The 16,750-nt window shown below is 43.4% G+C and overlaps 2 protein-coding genes across 5 annotated transcripts; both read left to right on the forward strand.

The window, feature by feature from the left end:
- The first annotated feature begins 1,362 nt into the window (after window positions 1-1,362).
- On the forward strand, window positions 1,363-15,557 carry DOHH (deoxyhypusine hydroxylase). Of its 4 annotated transcripts, none has more exons than XM_034437685.3 (5): window positions 1,363-1,658; window positions 3,859-4,191; window positions 5,382-5,458; window positions 8,106-8,343; window positions 13,431-15,557. In XM_034437685.3, the coding sequence occupies exons 2-5, from the start codon at window positions 3,915-3,917 to the stop codon at window positions 13,745-13,747; spliced, it is 909 nt and encodes a 302-aa protein (XP_034293576.1). In that variant the 5' UTR covers window positions 1,363-1,658; window positions 3,859-3,914; the 3' UTR covers window positions 13,748-15,557. The 4 variants fall into 4 exon arrangements, with proteins under 4 accessions (XP_034293576.1, XP_034293575.1, XP_034293574.1 ...); XM_034437684.3 differs by having other exon boundaries at window positions 1,413-1,700; XM_034437683.3 differs by lacking the exon at window positions 1,363-1,658 and adding an exon at window positions 1,669-1,759.
- Window positions 5,776-7,775, forward strand: LOC148116344 (uncharacterized). Its single transcript, XM_087894031.1, has one exon. The coding sequence runs from the start codon at window positions 5,811-5,813 to the stop codon at window positions 6,699-6,701; it is 891 nt and encodes a 296-aa protein (XP_087750157.1). The 5' UTR covers window positions 5,776-5,810; the 3' UTR covers window positions 6,702-7,775.
- Window positions 15,558-16,750: the final 1,193 nt, after the last annotated feature.

Below are 16,750 nucleotides of genomic sequence, written 5' to 3' on the forward strand. Positions count from 1 at the left end.
TTCCTGTGAAAGAAATGTATTCTGATTGATTGTCAGACTCCCATGGGGCCATGCAGGGGTAACTTTGTAGGTTGTCTTGAGTCCCAGGCTTGGTTGAATCTTGCTGGGTGATGTAATTTTCCCAGGTGCCATGTGGTGAGATGGGTAGAGGGCTAATCCTATTATGTCCTGAGGGTGAAGGTCTTTTGTGTTGTAGATAAGCTGGCCAAGCCTTTTGTCCTGTAGATAGGATGGCCCAGTCTTTCTGGGGCTATTAACCAAGATGGGGGTTGCTTTCCAAGAGCATGTTTCTCCTTTTCTCATCCAGGGAGGTATAATATTCTGCCTTTTTAATATTTCCTAGAATATTTCATTCTTCTAGGAGAGGGGTGGGTGCTAACTTCCTACAGATGATAGAGATACCGTTGGAAGATCTGAGGGACCAGGCTGGGGACAGACTCTCATGAAGAAATCTATATCAGAGATGTTCATTTTAAAGTTGCCACGGTTGAGAAACACTGCCACGGGGCATTGATATTTGCTCTCTTTTGTGTAGGCCTACACTCCAAGCAACCATATAAATCATAGTGTCCAAGCAACCATATAAATCATGGATCTTGGCAAATTTAAAGACTTGTGGACTTCAACTCCCAGAATTCCCCAGCATGGAGGGGACTTCAATTTTGGAAAGAGAGAAAAGGAGAAGGAGGATTGTTGTAAAATAAGGGAGAAGAAAGGGTAGAAGAGCAACCCCGAATATAGTTTTAATTTCTTTTTCTTTAGAAAATATATGTATATGTGGGATTAATTATGGATAAGAGAATGTACATTTACAATATATTTATAAGAAATAAAATAAAAAAACTTTTTTCAAAAAAAATTCTGGAAATTGAAATCCACAAGTCTTAAATTTGCCAAGATTGGACACTCCCTGATTTATATGGTCGCTAGGAGTGAATGAATACAGAAAAGGGAGCAAATGTCAACTCCATGGCAGTGTTTCTCAATCAGAATAGAGCTGGAAGGGACCTTGGAGGTCTTCTAGTCCAGCCCCCTGCTCAAGCAGGAGATCCTTTACCATTTCAGACAAGTGACTGTCCAGTCTCTTCTTAAAAAGCTCCAGTGTTGGAGCACCCACAACTTCTGAAGGCAAGATGTTCCACTGGTTAATTGTCCTCACTGTTAGGATGTTTCCCCTTCATTCCAGGTTGCTTCTCTCAACCTTGGCAACTTTAAAACGAGTGGCCCAAGCATGCTGGCTAGGAAGTAAGAAGGTAGAGTTAAATGGGGAAAAAAATTCCAAAGTCAACCCTCAAATCCAAAAGCCGAGGGTGAGTTTGTAAAGGTATAGATCTATCGTCCTTCGAATCAGCCTATGAGCTGGCAGAGGAGTCGTCTTTTTTTTTTTTTTTTTTGGTCCCAATGCGCATGGCGCTTTATTTGCTCCACTCACATCGGAGTCGTTGACTTCGGGGGGAGGGTTTAAGAAAAAATAATAATATTGTGTTTCATTTGAAGCAGCTGCTTCTGAAAAAAAAAACCATTCTATCCTCTTTTCCTCCACTATATTTAACAAGAACGAGAGTATACACAGCCCGGAGGAAAGGAGCAGCTTTTCTTCGCGTCCCCTCTTCCTTTTTGCCTTTTGGTTCCGTCCGCCCCTTAGCCCTTCCTCGAAGGTGAGTGCGCATGCGCCGCTGAAGAACGCGTGTGAGGGTCGGGTGAGTAGGGTAGACCTCGCGGTTCCGTGTTGCTATGGAAACAGAACGGGAGGGGGCAGGTGAGCTTCATGCCCTGAGGGACTAATGGAAGAGCCGAATATTACCTGTTCTGGAATCTTCTTTCTACAGTTTATCCAAACTTCAACTTTCTCAGTTTTCCCCTTCCTCTCTGCCCAATTTTACACGGCGTTTGGTTGACCAGGCCATCTGTCGCAATTCTTTTCTGTATCTTACTCTTATTTGTTTTCAGTTTACATTCATTTAATTGGATTTTTACTACATCCGGCTCTTATCCCAAAGGTGCTTTTTTCAAGAGGCGACTGGACTTTCTGGTTTTTCTTTGAAGACATTTTGCTTCCCATCCAAGAAGCTTCTTCAGCTCTGACTGGATGGTGGGGAAATGGAAGGATTTATATTCCTAGAACAGGGCTCTCCAAATTTGGCAATTTGAAGACTTGTGGACTTCAACTCCCAGAATTCCTCAGCCAGCAAAGCTGTACACAGCAAGCTGGCTGAGGAATTCTGGGAGTTGAAGTCCACAAGTCTTTAAGTTGCCAAGTTTGGAGAGCCCTGCTTTAGAGGGTCGGTGAAGCACTTGGAGGTTTATCTGTGTCCTCAGGGCCACCTGAGTGGTGCTCCTGGTTCCTGTAGTCTGCTATCCCCCCCCCCCCCAATGGAAATCCATTCCTACTCCCACACCATTCAAAGGGGTGTTCATCCAAAATTGTATAGCTAAAAGTCTGTAGAGATTCTCAGTCATTCAGGTCACGGTTGTCCCAAAAGTGCTTTTTCAGAAGAAGCTTCTGCAAGGAATATAAATCCTTCCATTCCCCACTATCCTGTCAGAGCTGAAGAAGCTTCTTGGATGGGAGGCAAAATGTCTTCAAAGAAAAACTAAGAAAGTCCAATTGCCACCTGAAAAAGCACCTTTGGGACAACCATGACTTGGATGACTGAGAATCTCTACAGATATCCGGCTCTTATATTTACTTGTTTCATCTGGCCTACTCAGTTCTCACATTCATATACCACATTGGCCACAAACACACTCTTTTACATAACAGCTTTTGTTTTTCTTCCGGCATTCATTCCTTGGAATGGTCCACATACAACCTAACAACTTTTCTGTCGACATTCACGTGTCTTAAAATGTCTAAATCCATTTTCCCATCTTTGGTAAATATTCTACCAAGGTATACAAATTGATCTGTTTTTTCTTGTTTTTCAGTCTCTATTTCTGACATTGGTCACTCCATTTTTCTCAAATATAATCATTTTGGCAAATTACAGTAATGTTCCAATGTGTGCTTTTTATTGCATTACACAGTCCAACTGTCAGCTTTGGAAGCCATATTAGGCCAGAAGCTCCAATGCTGCCACCTTCTCATGTGTGGGAAAGTAGGAGAGGAGGTTAGTAGACATAATAGCATTCTTCCTGTCGGTCAAGGTCAGGGCGATCCCACATCTGGAGAAGGAGTGGTCGGGGCTGGATCGGGATGGAACGGACGTTGATTGGAGCATGTGACCGACTGGGTGGAAAAGGGGATGGTTTTGGGAGCTTTGACTTACTGAAGGAAAACCCGGGCTTTTCAGATTCGGGTTTTCCCCAGATGTGCCAATTTGCCTATTTTAGTAAAGAGGACTTTGGAAAATGCTTGCTTCCACGTCTTTACTTGGAGTGGGGGGTTTTCTGGAACGCTGACACCAACATTGGCAGAAAATTTTTGTGGCGGTTCTCAGCTACAACATGGCATTACTGAGAAGCCAGAGGGCAAATTTCTTAGTTGCAAGAGAAAAGATTAAGCAGCCTGTATGAATTTGCATGTAATATCTGTATTTTTAATTTTGAAAAGAGAATTACTGGGAGAAGCTAAGAAAGATTGACAGATGGCATGAGGAAAATGGGTTTGTGCATGCATTTTTCTATATTTAAGATCTGTGTACAATTATTGCTCCAGATTGATCATGTACATATGCACATTGTCCTGATTTGTAGTGGATTTCTTATGCTGCTATTTTGTTTTATTGAGCAGTATATGAATTTAAAAAATGGCAATGCTGTTCTTTTCCATTCTAAAAAAACACACAAGGTCCGATTTGCTTCCAAGATGACATTTGCTTAGACATTTTCATTTTTATTATTTTTTTGTCTGTTTAGGTCCTCCAGATTTTTAAAGTCAACACCCCTGGATCTTCAGACCAGCAAAGCAGTAAATGATGGTGAAAGAGAAAGAAGTTGAATTGATTGGCCAGATTCTGGTGAACCCCAAACAATCCTTGAAGGCACGCTTCCGCGCACTTTTCACCTTACGTAATTTAGGGGGTCCAGCTGCCATTGAGTGGATCAGTCGAGCCTTTGAAGATGACTCGGCTCTCCTGAAGCATGAGCTGGCGTACTGCCTTGGCCAGATGCAGGATGAGAGGGCCATCCCAGTCCTCATTGATGTGCTCCAGAACACATGTCAGGAACCCATGGTGCGCCATGAAGCAGGTGAGAAGCGGGGAACTGTTTGCTGTCAAGTTGAAGATGGTTAGGGGACTTGATATTCAGGATGGCACCTGGTTAGGAAAGCTGGTCTACATGAAGCCAGTGAAGGAAATCCTCTGCAGGTTTGGGTTTCTTCTCATCATTCGGTCCCAAAGACTGGATCACTTCAGAACAGATGTAACTAACAAAAAAAAAAAAACTTTATAAAAGCAATTGTTTGTCAAGAACGGTATCAACTTAAATGACACATTTTAGACAGTCCTAAGACCCTCCTAACAAACTATGATTTTGAATCTTAAGTTATTGTCACTGGCTTACTTTTTGTCCTTGTCCCTGATAATGATTGCAGTTTTCAAAGAGGAAAATAGTTAAGATCATCAGCAGCAGTGTTTCTCAACCTTGGCAACTTTAAGATGTGTGTTGAGAAACACTGCCCTAGAGCATGGGTCTCCAGTCATGGCAATTTTAAGACCTGTGGGCCCAATGCTGGCTGAGGAAATCTTGGAGTTGAAGTCCACAAGTCTTAAAATTGCCAAGTTGGAAACCCCTGCCCTAGAGCATTGATGTTTGCTCCCTTTCATGGTGACCTCCTGTTAGCTAAGGTCAATTTTAAGGGGCCTGCAGTTAGAACCACCTGAAGGGAGCATCCAATCCTCTCAAATGGAACATGGCATGTCCCAATGTTACCCAGTTTTCTATGGGAACTCAAAATACAACCATTTAAATAGTTGCTACATTGCCTTAAGATCAAAATACTTTTAAATACCTGTTGTTTTAACTAGTATTTTAGTGTTGATGGGGAAGATTTTAAATACAATATTTTAATACAATAATACAATATCTCTCTTCTTAGGAAAAAAGGCACACAATAATTCCTGTTGGCTAATATGGGTAAATGCTTTTTCCGCACATCTGCATTGTGTTCCTTTCCTTCAGTAGTTGAAATAAATTTGTTTCAATGACCAGTCTTGATGGATTGTATCTGTACATTATGCTGTCCTTGGTTTGAATATCTATAATTATTCTGATTATATTTTGTGGTTTTTTTTAATTTAGCAACCTTTGGCTACCAGTTGATTGAAGGATTCAAGAGAGTTATTGCTGTTGTTATCTTTGTATTGATTGTACATGTCAAAGAATTCTTGCATCACTGACCTGTGTTCATTCTCCTACTTTTTTCTTTTTTTCCATAGGTGAAGCTTTGGGTGCCATTGGAAATCCAAAAGTACTTGATATATTGAAACAATATTCTGAAGATCCTGTTGTTGAGGTAAATATGGGAATGAGGAAAATCAATAGTTCCTATAGTTCAGGCCTGGGTGCAGCACAGAGACGGCATTGGTCGCGCTGGTGGATGATCTCTGGAGGGCCTGGGACAAGGGATACTCCTCTGTCTTGGTCCTATTGGATCTCTCGGCGGCCTTCAATACCATTGACCATGGTATCTTGCTGCGACGCCTCGAGGGGTTGGGGGTGGGGGGCACTGTTCTATGGTGGTTCTCCTCCTACCTCTCGGGACGTTCACAGGCGGTGTTGGCGGGGGGCAGAGGTCGGCTCCGAGGCCCCTCACTTGTGGGGTGCCCCAGGGGTCGGTCCTCTCTCCTCTTCTGTTCAACATCTATATGAAGCCGCTGGGGGAGATCATCCGTGATTTCGAGGTGAGGTATCATCAATATGCTGATGATACTCAGCTTTTTATATCCACCCCGAACCAGCCCAGTGATGCCCTCGACGTGATGTCCCGGTGCCTGGATGCAGTGCGGACCTGGATGGGGAGAAACAGGCTTCGGCGTAACCCTGCCAAGACCGAGTGGCTGTGGGTACCGGCATCTCGGCTCGAACAAGATATTCCATCTTTGGTTATAGGGGGTGAGGTATTGCCCCCTGTAGATAGGGCGCGCAACCTGGGCATCCTCCTGGATTCACGGTTAAATCTGGAAGATCATGTAATGACCATGACCAGGGGGGCATTTGCCCAGGTTCGCCTGGTGCGCCTGTTACACCCCTACTTGGACCGAGATGCCCTACGCACAGTCACTCATGCGCTGGTCATCTCCCGTATTGATTACTGCAATGCTCTCTACGTGGGGCTGCCCTTGAAGACCACTCGGAGGCTTCAGCTGGTGCAGAATGCGGCCGCGCGAGTTGTGGTGGGAGTGTCCCGACACTCCCACGTTACACCTCTCCTGCGTGACTTGCATTGGTTGCCGGTTGTCCTCCGGGTGAGATTCAAGGTGCTGGTGATTACCTATAAAGCCCTACATGGCTTAGGCCTGGGATATTTGGCGGACCATCTGCAGCCAGCAACAGCTGTGCGTTCCCACAGGGAGGGCCTACTCAGGGTGCCGTCGGCCAGACAGTGTCGGCTATCTACCCCTAGGGAGAGAGCTTTCTCTGTGGGCGCACCCACCCTTTGGAATCAACTCCCTCTGGAGCTCAGGGTGGCCCCCCACCTTTGCTCTTTCCGCCGTGGCCTGAAAACGTGGCTATTGCACCTGGCCGCCTTGGACTGATGGGGGTTTTAATAGAATTTTAACTGGTTTTTATTGAATTTTTGTGAATTTTAACCTGGATTTTTGTTTTAATGGTTTGTTTGCTTTGTTTCAATTGTTGTGAGCCGCCCTGAGTCCATTGGAGATAGGGCGGCATACAAGTTCCATTAATAAATAAATTAATAAAAGAGTCCCTGTACATTTTACTCCATTAGTCGTTGCTGACTATAAGGGGCAGTGTTCATCTCCATTTCAAGGGCCATTGAGCCAGCGCTGTTCAAAGATATTTCCGTAGTCATGTAGCCAGCATGACATCACAGGGTGCTATTATTTTCCCACCGAACCGATACCTATTTATCTACTTGCATTTGCATACTTTACATTTGTTAGGTTGGCAGAAGCTAGGGCGAGGACAATTGCTCAGCCCGTTGTACAAACTCTCGAGTCTTGAACTTGGGCTGTTGGCTTTCCAGCCAACAAACCCAATATCTTTAACCGCTGAGCCATTGCGTCACCCCAATAACTCCTTCAAAATTGCTGAATTGAAAAATGTGATACATGGTTCCAAAACAGAATAATAAAACATTTTGAAACAATTGTTTTTAATTTATTATGTTGGTGTTGACTCATAATAACCACCTTGTCCAGGATTGTCTGTGGAGATTATCAGTCATCCAAGTCATGGTTGTCCCAAAAGTGTTTCTTTTTAAGAGGCAACTGGACTTTTTGGTTTTTCTTTCAAGATGTTTTGCTTCTCATCCAAGAAGCTGGAGTTGGAGCTGAAGAAACTTCTTGGATGAGAAATTAAATTTCTTCAAAGAAAAACCAGAAACTCCAGTTGCCTCTTGAAAAAGCACCTTTGGATCATCTCCAGGATTATGTGTCCTTCAGATTTTCAACCTGGTCCTTCAGATTTTCCAACCTATCCATCATTGGAACTTGAGTCCATCCACCTTGCTGCTGGTTGTCCTCTTTTTCTCTTTTTCTTCCACATTTCCCAGAAATATAGACATCTCAAAGGACCCGAGTCTTCATAATTTGAATCTGAATATTTGAGCCTTGAGTGAGAACTCTGGATTTATTTGTTTCTATGATCCTCCCTTTTCCCTGCCTTTGGCTATTCATGGTATTCTTAAACCTGTTAGAAGAATGAGAAAGAGAGTTCTGCCTTTTAAAAAACATAAATTATTTTGGAATATCCTCCTGTTTAATTTTAGATCTATTATTTATTAATACTTTTTAATCCTACATTTAGGGGAAAGTTGTAAAGCCATTACCTCCCACTGGAGATCTTTTTCATTAATTTGAAAGCATTGACCACCAGCTTGCAACGCTACCATTAGCACCCTAGCCCTTGTCTTTCCATGAAGACTTCTGAACCCTGGCAAAAACTATCTTCGCATGTCCATTTGCTCTCCTGTGTAGGTAGCGGAGACATGTCAGCTGGCTGTGAAGAGGCTGGAATGGTTTCAGGAGCACAAGGCAAACTCTGCCGTCAACCCTTACTCCTCTGTGGATCCAGCACCTCCTGCTGAGGAGAAGGATGTGGGGAAGCTGAGGCTCACCCTGCTGGATGAGTCACGATCACTCTTTGAGCGCTATCAAGCTATGTTTGCGTTACGGAACATTGGAGGAGAAGCTGCTGTTCTGGCACTTGCTGATGGTAAGCAGCTGACTTTCTAAGCCTGGCTCAAGAATCTGAGGCAGAATATTTTCCTGAGCTGTGATTTTCTTTGAAGGGGTGGAGCATAGAATCCATTTTCTGGAATGCATCATAAATGAATCAAATGCTGAATACACCCACTTACACTTGGCCATTTCTGAAATTGTTACTTTAGTTGGAGATTCTTTATGTATCTAATGCGCTGCTCTTAGGGCAGTGCATCCCAAACCTGGGTAAATTACCTAAAATTGGGTAAAAGTGACTTTTTCTTTGGGTGATGACACATGAATAAGGTGACCAGATTTTAACATTGGTAAAGAGGGACATTGTGGGCGTGGCTTATTTTGTGGGCGTGGCTAGCTGGTCATGTGACTGGGTGGGCGTGGCTAGCTGGTCATGTGACCGGGTGGCCATGGCTATGTGTATAGGGTAAGGTGAACAGATTTTAACATTGGTAAGAAGGACACCATTGTGGGCGTGGCTTATTGTGTGGGCGTGGCTTGGAGGCCATGTGACTGGGTGGGCGTGGCTAGCTGGTCATGTGACTGGGTGGCCATGGCTATGTGTAGAGGGACTACTCAGAGGGCTGAAAAGTCATTTCTGACAGGTCCTCACACTTTTGACTGGTCCTCACACTTATGACCATCCTCACATTTATGCCCGTGCAGCATTCTTAACAACCATGTCACTCATTTCACAACTGCTTCTCTTCACCATGGTGACAAGATAGGGCAAAAACGTAAAATTTGAGGACAGTCGTAAGTTCGAGGACTGGTCAAAAGTGCGAAGACCAGTCAAAAATAACTTTTTCAGCCCTCCGAGTAGTCCATATGCATTAAAGGATACAGCAATAGAGAGGGATGAAGGAAGAGAAATTAGAGTAGGAGTGAGGGTAAGAGAGGGAGGAAGAGAGGAGGAGGAGGAGAAAGGAAGAGGAAGTAGGGAGGAGAAAAAGAGGGTGGGGGGAAGAGAAAGTAAGAAGGAAAGAAAAGAGAGAGGTGGTAGGTTTGAGGAGAAAGATTGCTGTACAATAAAAAAGATGAACGGGAAGAAAGCCAACCCCAAACAAATATAAAGATATTAAGATAAAGAATGAATTGTTAAACTTTAAAGAATAAAAGAGAACAAATATGAATAAATAGCAGTAATTAGAAACACACATAGAAACATACAATGTATTTTCTTTGAACAGAATATTTGGCTGGTTCACAAATTTAAACAGCGTTTAGTCATTTCAATTAAATTTACAATTTCTATATTTCCTTTTTGCCATATTTATTCCTCATCTATTTTTTAAAAAAACCAATATTACCCTTCATCCTCATCTCTAATCTTAATCAAATTCAATTTTTCCCTTCTATTCTATATTATACCCCTTCCCATTGTCATCTATTTTTATATCCATCCTCACATTGGTTAATTATGTAATTATGTAATACAGTTGTTTAATACAAATTCAACATTTTAATATAAATCAATTAGTTATATAACTATCTTTTTTGTATATTAATCAATATGAACATGAATATTCCAATTATTTCCATGCAATCCAATTTCTTACAAATCAATTAATTATATCTATCAATAATAATAAACCAAATAATTTCCCCCATATATACCTCCAAACCACAACTTAATTGCTGGGTCGCCCGCCCCTCCTCCCATCCGCGCGGCATCAGCCTACCCTAGCCCAGGGCTGGGCAATTGTGGCTCTTTTACAACGTTTGGACTTCAACTCCCGCCGAGCCCATTCTGGGGAATTGTGGAGAATTCTGGGAGTTGAAGTCCACAAGTCTTAAAGCTGCCAAGGTGGGAGACATCAAGCATGAGGCTGGCCAAGTATCCTCCTTGAGAGACAACAGTTGAACATCAGGAGAGCTGTAAGAGGGCAGGGCTACATTTGGAAATTTTCGCATTTTTGCAGGTGGTGCATTACGATCTGGTGTCTGCAATGGAGAGCAAAATCCGGCTTCTTCTCTCCGCTGTAAGGGCGGCATCAGGATTCCACCTTGGTATATTTGCAGCACAAGGCAGCCCTCCTCTCCTGTCGCTTGGGACTCGGAGCGGTAAACAGCGTCTGGTTCGGGGAGCAGCCGGATTTTGCTCTCCATTGCTCTCTCGGCCCCCTGCAAGCTCTCGTCTCTCGAGGAACGCTCCCTGAAATGGCGCGGGAAACTTTGGTTGGGCTTCTCGAGAGATGAGAGCTTGCAGGGGGCCGAGAGAGCAATGGAGAGCAAAATCCGGCTGCTCCCTGAACCAGACGCTGTTTACCGCTCCGAGTCGGCAGGAAACGAGGGCTGCCTTGCGCCGCAAATATACCAAGGTTTTTTTTTTTTAACACTGATCAGCTGTAGGTCGGCCCTTTGAAGCCCCGCGGCAAGAGTTCAAACAGTTTTTTTTCCCTCTAGCCATCAGCGGGGACTCAGGAGGCAGAATGAAAAATCGGGACTTTTTTAAAACGCCGCGGGATGCGGGACAAATTGCTCAAAAGCGGGACTGTCCCGCCAAAAGCGGGACGTCTGGTCACCTTACACATGAACCAACTACCCAATCACAACAGGAATATTTAAATTTCTTTAAAGTGGTGGTTCTCAACCTTTTCTTCACCATAGACCCCCTTTAAGTATCTTTTGTGGCCATAGACCATGGCCACACACTACCAAAACTTAATTCAAGATTTAAATCATAACATTTTGTCAAACTGTCATGGACCCTGTGTGACAACATGGTGGCCCCCAGGGTCCTGCAGATCACAGATTGAGAACCATTGCCTTAAAAAAGTGTTTTTAAATGTGTTGGGTAAAAAGGACTGTCTGGTAAGTGGTTTTGGCTAAAGAAGGAAAAATTTAAAAACCACTTTCTTGGGGCATTTCTTCACTAGTGCTTAAGATCAACTTCTAGATTCAATGACGCAATATAGTATCAAAATAACAGTATTGAGAATGGCCTTTGTATCTTTCCAAGGATGGCTGGGTGATGTTAGGAAAACACTTTAAATCGTAAGAGGGGAAAGGGCCTAAGGCAGGGTCCCCAATCTGTGGGCTGCAGCCCACTAGTGGGCTGTGAGGGGTTTGCAAGTAGGCTGTGGAAATGGACATCCTCACTTGCGTGAGCAGCTGGCACATGTGTGCACGCTCCTATTGTATGAGTGGCAGGTGCGCAAGCACGTTGCAGTGGAAATGGAGCTGCACAGCCAGCCGCTTGCGCGAACCATCACCCACCCACCCACCCCCCGACCACAAAGCTGGAAACGGTGGAGAACTCTGGCATAAGGCTGTGCTAACAGCAGGCAACCCATTTTTATTCTCTTCCCGTCACCCACTTTATTTGAAATATAAATAATGAATGAGAAATTCATGCTACTAAAAATTCATTATAGTTTGATGTATAGTGGTAATGTAATTTGCAAATTATGACAAGTTTCAGGAATTTTTGCAGCTAAATACAGCCTCCCTTAAAGCACATTTGCTGTGCAGACTGATACTTGTCTGCTCAAATGAATTTTTCTTCTTAACTTTTTGTGGCAGGGTACAACTTCTGTAGAAGCTCTGTTTGTTCTATGTAACAAATACCTTAGGCAGCCTGGTGATCTTTCCTGCTGTTATCTGGAGTAAGATCTCAATAGGTCCTAATTCCAAGTAAACACACAGAGGCTTAGCTATTTGGAAGTGTACATCTTGTTCTTTATTTGGAATCTCACTTCCGTCCAATAGCCTCAAAAATCCATCTTGACCCTATCTCCAGTCCATGGGGGTATTCCCACTCAGCAGACTTGGCTCCCTCCAACCCTTTCTGGTTCTTGGAAAAAGACTATGATTCAGTGACTGAACCTGGTCAAACTCCAAGCCTTCCGCAGTACACCGTTCATGGCTCAGACATGGGTCTTCAAGTTCAGTGTAATTGGCCCATCACCCTTCTATGGAAGAGTTAGGAAATAGCTAAAGAGAGTTGTATGTGTAGGAGTTGCCTCCTCCTCAGATATATATTTATTCCTGTGTGACCTTTGGAATTAAAAACCAACAGTGTACCATCGTTAGTTGGCAGAGCATGTTTAGATTTAGTGGGCCCTGGGTTTAGTCTTTGGTATCTCCACTGAAGAGGATCCAACCCCAGGTATTGAAATGGAAGCTGTGGGGATCCTTCTTCTGCCCAGTTAGAGAGGTGGATTTGATTTCTGAGGGAGGAAGCACCTCCTCCTTCAAGGGAAGAACATTTCCCAATTTCCCAAATCACTGCACCCAGGGGCCTGCCTCAAAATAAACACTGGAACACTTTTCTTTTCCTGTATCCCTGAGTCGCTGCTATCAGAACAGCCAATCCTGAGATATCGATGCTGGAATGCAGGAGGGAGCTAAGAGGCAGCTCAGCATTGGGTCCTTGGTTTGCCGAAAGAGGCCCAGAAGGGATCATGCCTAAAACTTTCACAGTATATACCTGATACAGGTAGTCCTTGACTTACAACCACAAAGGAGTCTAAAATATCTGTTGCTAAGTGATACAGTTGTTCAGTTTTGCCCCATTTTATGACCTTTCTTCCCACAGTTGTTAAGCGAATCACTGCAGTTGTTAAGTTAGTAACACGATTGTGAAGTGAATCTGGCTTCCCCATTGACTTTGCTTGTCACAAAAAGAGATCACGTGACCCCGGGAAACTGTAACCATCATAAATATGATCCAGTTGCCAAGCAACTGATGAACAAATTTTGATCATGTGACCCTGGGGATGCTGCAACGGGCCTCCATGTGGAAAACGGTCATAAATCGCTTTTTCCAGTGCTGTTGCAACTTCAAGCAGTCACTCAACGAAAGGCTGCAAATAATTAAAATAACATTAAAAATAATAAAGCAATAAAGAAACTTCTCTCAGCAATTAAGCCTTCTTGGTTCCTTGGACCTGACTTTAATCTTGCCAGGCTCAAGCACAGGCTGCATAACCATCAAATGGCCCTCCGTGCTGATCTGCCTCTTAGCTCCCTTGGAAACAGCCCCTCCCTCCTGCATTCCAATGTCAGATTCCACCACACTTAACACTACCAAGCAGGTTCTCTTCTTCCCTCTTAGTCCAGGTGACTTCTCTCTTTCCCCAGGCCTTCAGTGTGGCAGTGCCCTCTTCCGCCATGAGATTGCCTATGTGCTGGGCCAGATGCAGCAGGAAGCCAGCATTCCACAGCTGACGGCGTCCTTGGAGAACGTGGCAGAGAATCCCATGGTCCGCCACGAGTGCGCCGAGGCTTTGGGCTCCATTGCTAAGGAGTCCTGCCTGACCACCCTGGAGGCGTTTGCCAAGGATGAAGAGCAGGTAGTCCGGGAGAGCTGTGAGGTGGCGCTGGACATGTACAATTATGAGAACAGCACTGACTTCCAGTATGCTGACAGTCTGAGCAAGCTGAAGGCCTTCAGCTGAAGAAGCGGGACTTCTCTCAATTGGCCGCCCACACTTTTATTGGCCATTTCAGTGTCCTTTGTTGTCTGTGGTTTCCATAAGAGTGCTGGAAGGAGACCATGTGGACGAAACCTTCATGTCTCCGTCATTAATTTATTTTTTTCTTTTGCTCTACTTGGTGGAAGGGGGAAACCACAACTGCTATTAAGGACTTTGAATTATGTTGATAATGGAAATGCTTTGCAGGAAAAAAAACACCCTTTTCTGATGAAAACTAGTTGCCATTTTTATTAGCTCCCCTTAAAAGAGCTCTTCCTCACCATATGAGCTTACAACTTGTAAAGCACCAAGACAAATGAAGCCCACTTCTGTCTCAGGTGAATCATAGAATCATAGGATTGGAAACGACATTGGAGGTCTTCTAGTCCAACCTCCTGTCCTAGGCAGAGTCCTTAATCCATGCTGGACGAATGGTTGTCAAATCTTTTCTTGAAAACCACCAGCGATGGAGCACCAACAACAGGCAAGCTGTTCCATTGACTAATTGTTTCACCAGGAACTTTCTCCTTAGGTCCACTGATTAGTTCTGGTGATCCAGTGATTGCGGAAATAAACAGGTAAAAACAACCAGGGAGAGATTGTCCCTCAAGTAACATAGTCCCAAACTATGAAGGGCTTTAAAGCTGACAACCAGCACCTCGAATTACACCCAGAAACACATTGGAGACTAATGCAGCTCACCAAGAGTGGTGTTACATGTGCCAAACAAGCATCACCCTTTACTATCTCTACTGCTTTGTTCTGCACCAGCTGAAGCTTCCAAATGCTCTTCAAGGGTAGCCCCATGTAGAGTGCATTGCAGTAATGCTTACTGGATTTATCCCTATCACAAAGAATAAGACACTAGGTTAGAAATCGAACTTTCAAATTTAGAACAAGGCTTTTCTGTTCCACTGCAAAAGATAAAATATTTTCTCCTGAGATCTACTTGGGTGTTGGGCAAAACTTCAGGGAATTAAGATGCATGCCTGAACTATTTTTCTTAAACTCAGTTCCTGCAGGGATGGAAATTCCATTTACAATTACAAGCTGGGAATGGGTTTTCCTGCATCGGATTTATTTCTTCAGACATTAATTTGGAGCCGTTCGTTAATTTATCATGGGCTTTGAATTTATTTTTACTCAGCAAAGATAAAAATCCTATGTTCTTTAAATGGGCTAATTCCACACACACACACACACAGAGGCACCTAATTCTTGAGCTGAATTTCACTGGTTTTACTGGTTTTACTGCTTAATTTGACACTCAGACTGCCTAACCTTTGGCAACGTGCATTTTGCTGCATATAGTCAAGATTGGATTGGCAGAAGAAACCCAGTGCTTTCAGTTAAACTAATGGGAACACAGTGGATTTCATCTGTTAGCCGGGCATGGAAAATATGGCCTTTAGCTCCCTGACATGTGAGCTGATAAAACACTTCAAAGAAGGAGATAAGCTAAATGACTTTCCCACTGGGCTTGAGTGGGACAGATGGACTATAGAAGATTTGGGGAATTTGGAAGGGTGATTTTGCTCCTTGAATAGATTTTTTTTTCTTTTAGAGTTGTTTTGTATTTATTGTTTTAAATTTGGAAAGCCATCCACAGTTGTTTTGTAGCCTATAATTTAGTTGATAAATGCATCAAACTCCTCTGTTTGCTTACTGTGCAGATATGCAGGGATTCATGGACCACTTGTAACAAAGTGAGACGCAGCTCAATGCCATCACAACCAGATAATTTTGAAGTAAGGGAAGAGCACGGGGGGGAAAATAAAATAAGACAAAACAATGTGTCTAAATGTCTGTGTGTGCGTGAGAGAGAGAGAGACAGAAATTGAAGATGGCTGCTTCAACCATATGATCAAAGCCATCATCTTGACTTTTAATGCCCCTGCCACAACCCAATTCCCATATTGGTGGTGCCCTGAACAGTCTGAACTTGTGCTACTGAGATTGGGTGACAAAACTGCTGATTTTTTAAAACTTCATATGATTGTCCCTGTATCTGTGTATTGAGGGACTAGATTTATATATCCCACCCACATCTACTACTTTTATGAATAACTCAAGGCATGAAACACACATAATGCTTCTTCCTCCTATTTTCCCCACAGCAACAACAACAACTCTGTGTGGTCGGTTGGGCTGAGAGAGAGAGAGAGAGAGAGAAACTGGCCCAATTGTCACCTCATAAGGCAGGACTAGAACTTACAGTCTCTTGGATTCTAGCTTGGTGCTTTAACCATTACACTAAACTGGCTCTGTTTATATTTTCTCAGAAAACTGTGGCAAAATTAAGACCCTAAATGCACAAAAAAACCTCATTCTTTTCCAATCTAATGATGTCAGTGTGTCACTGACTACGCCTACCCCTGCCTACATGCAAGTAATTAATTAACTGCACTCTTTGATCTGTTCTTGGATTTACGTAAGGCTCCTGACTGCTGCATTTTGTTTTTCTAACAGGCGAGAAAGATAGGAAATTGGATTTGCTTCCCCATCAGCAGGAGGGTATCTGAGGAAAGAAACTAAAAATAGAATTATGGACAGTTCTAAAGAAAATTGCTGTTTTTGTTTGGGACTGAGAAGGTGGGGCTGGAACAGATTGAGAGGTCTAAGGGGTGGAGCTTGAGAGATAAAGGGGAAGTTGGAATGAAACACTGGAAGTTTGAGGGGTGGGGTCTAAAATGTTGGGCAGGAGCCAAAATAGAGTAGTTTAGGACAGTTTCCCAAGCAAGATTAATGGGAATTCTGGGTGTTGAAGTCCACACATCTTAAAGTTGCCTGGGGTTAAACAACATGGTTTAGGATATACTGTAATCTGTCCCATGTTGCTTGAAATAGCATAAATGCTCAACTGTTGGATTTTAAAGAACCAAGAACTGCCAAGCTCATTTGGTCTGTCTTTTGACCCCATTAGCTTAGTTTCTCCATTAGATTAGAAACTTCCTTCCTTGTCTCTTCTAGAGTTGAAAACATCAC

Source organism: Pantherophis guttatus, chromosome 1 (genome assembly GCF_059756535.1).
Source record: "Pantherophis guttatus breed Tessera chromosome 1, ASM5975653v1, whole genome shotgun sequence".
Lineage (NCBI taxonomy): Eukaryota > Metazoa > Chordata > Lepidosauria > Squamata > Colubridae > Pantherophis > Pantherophis guttatus.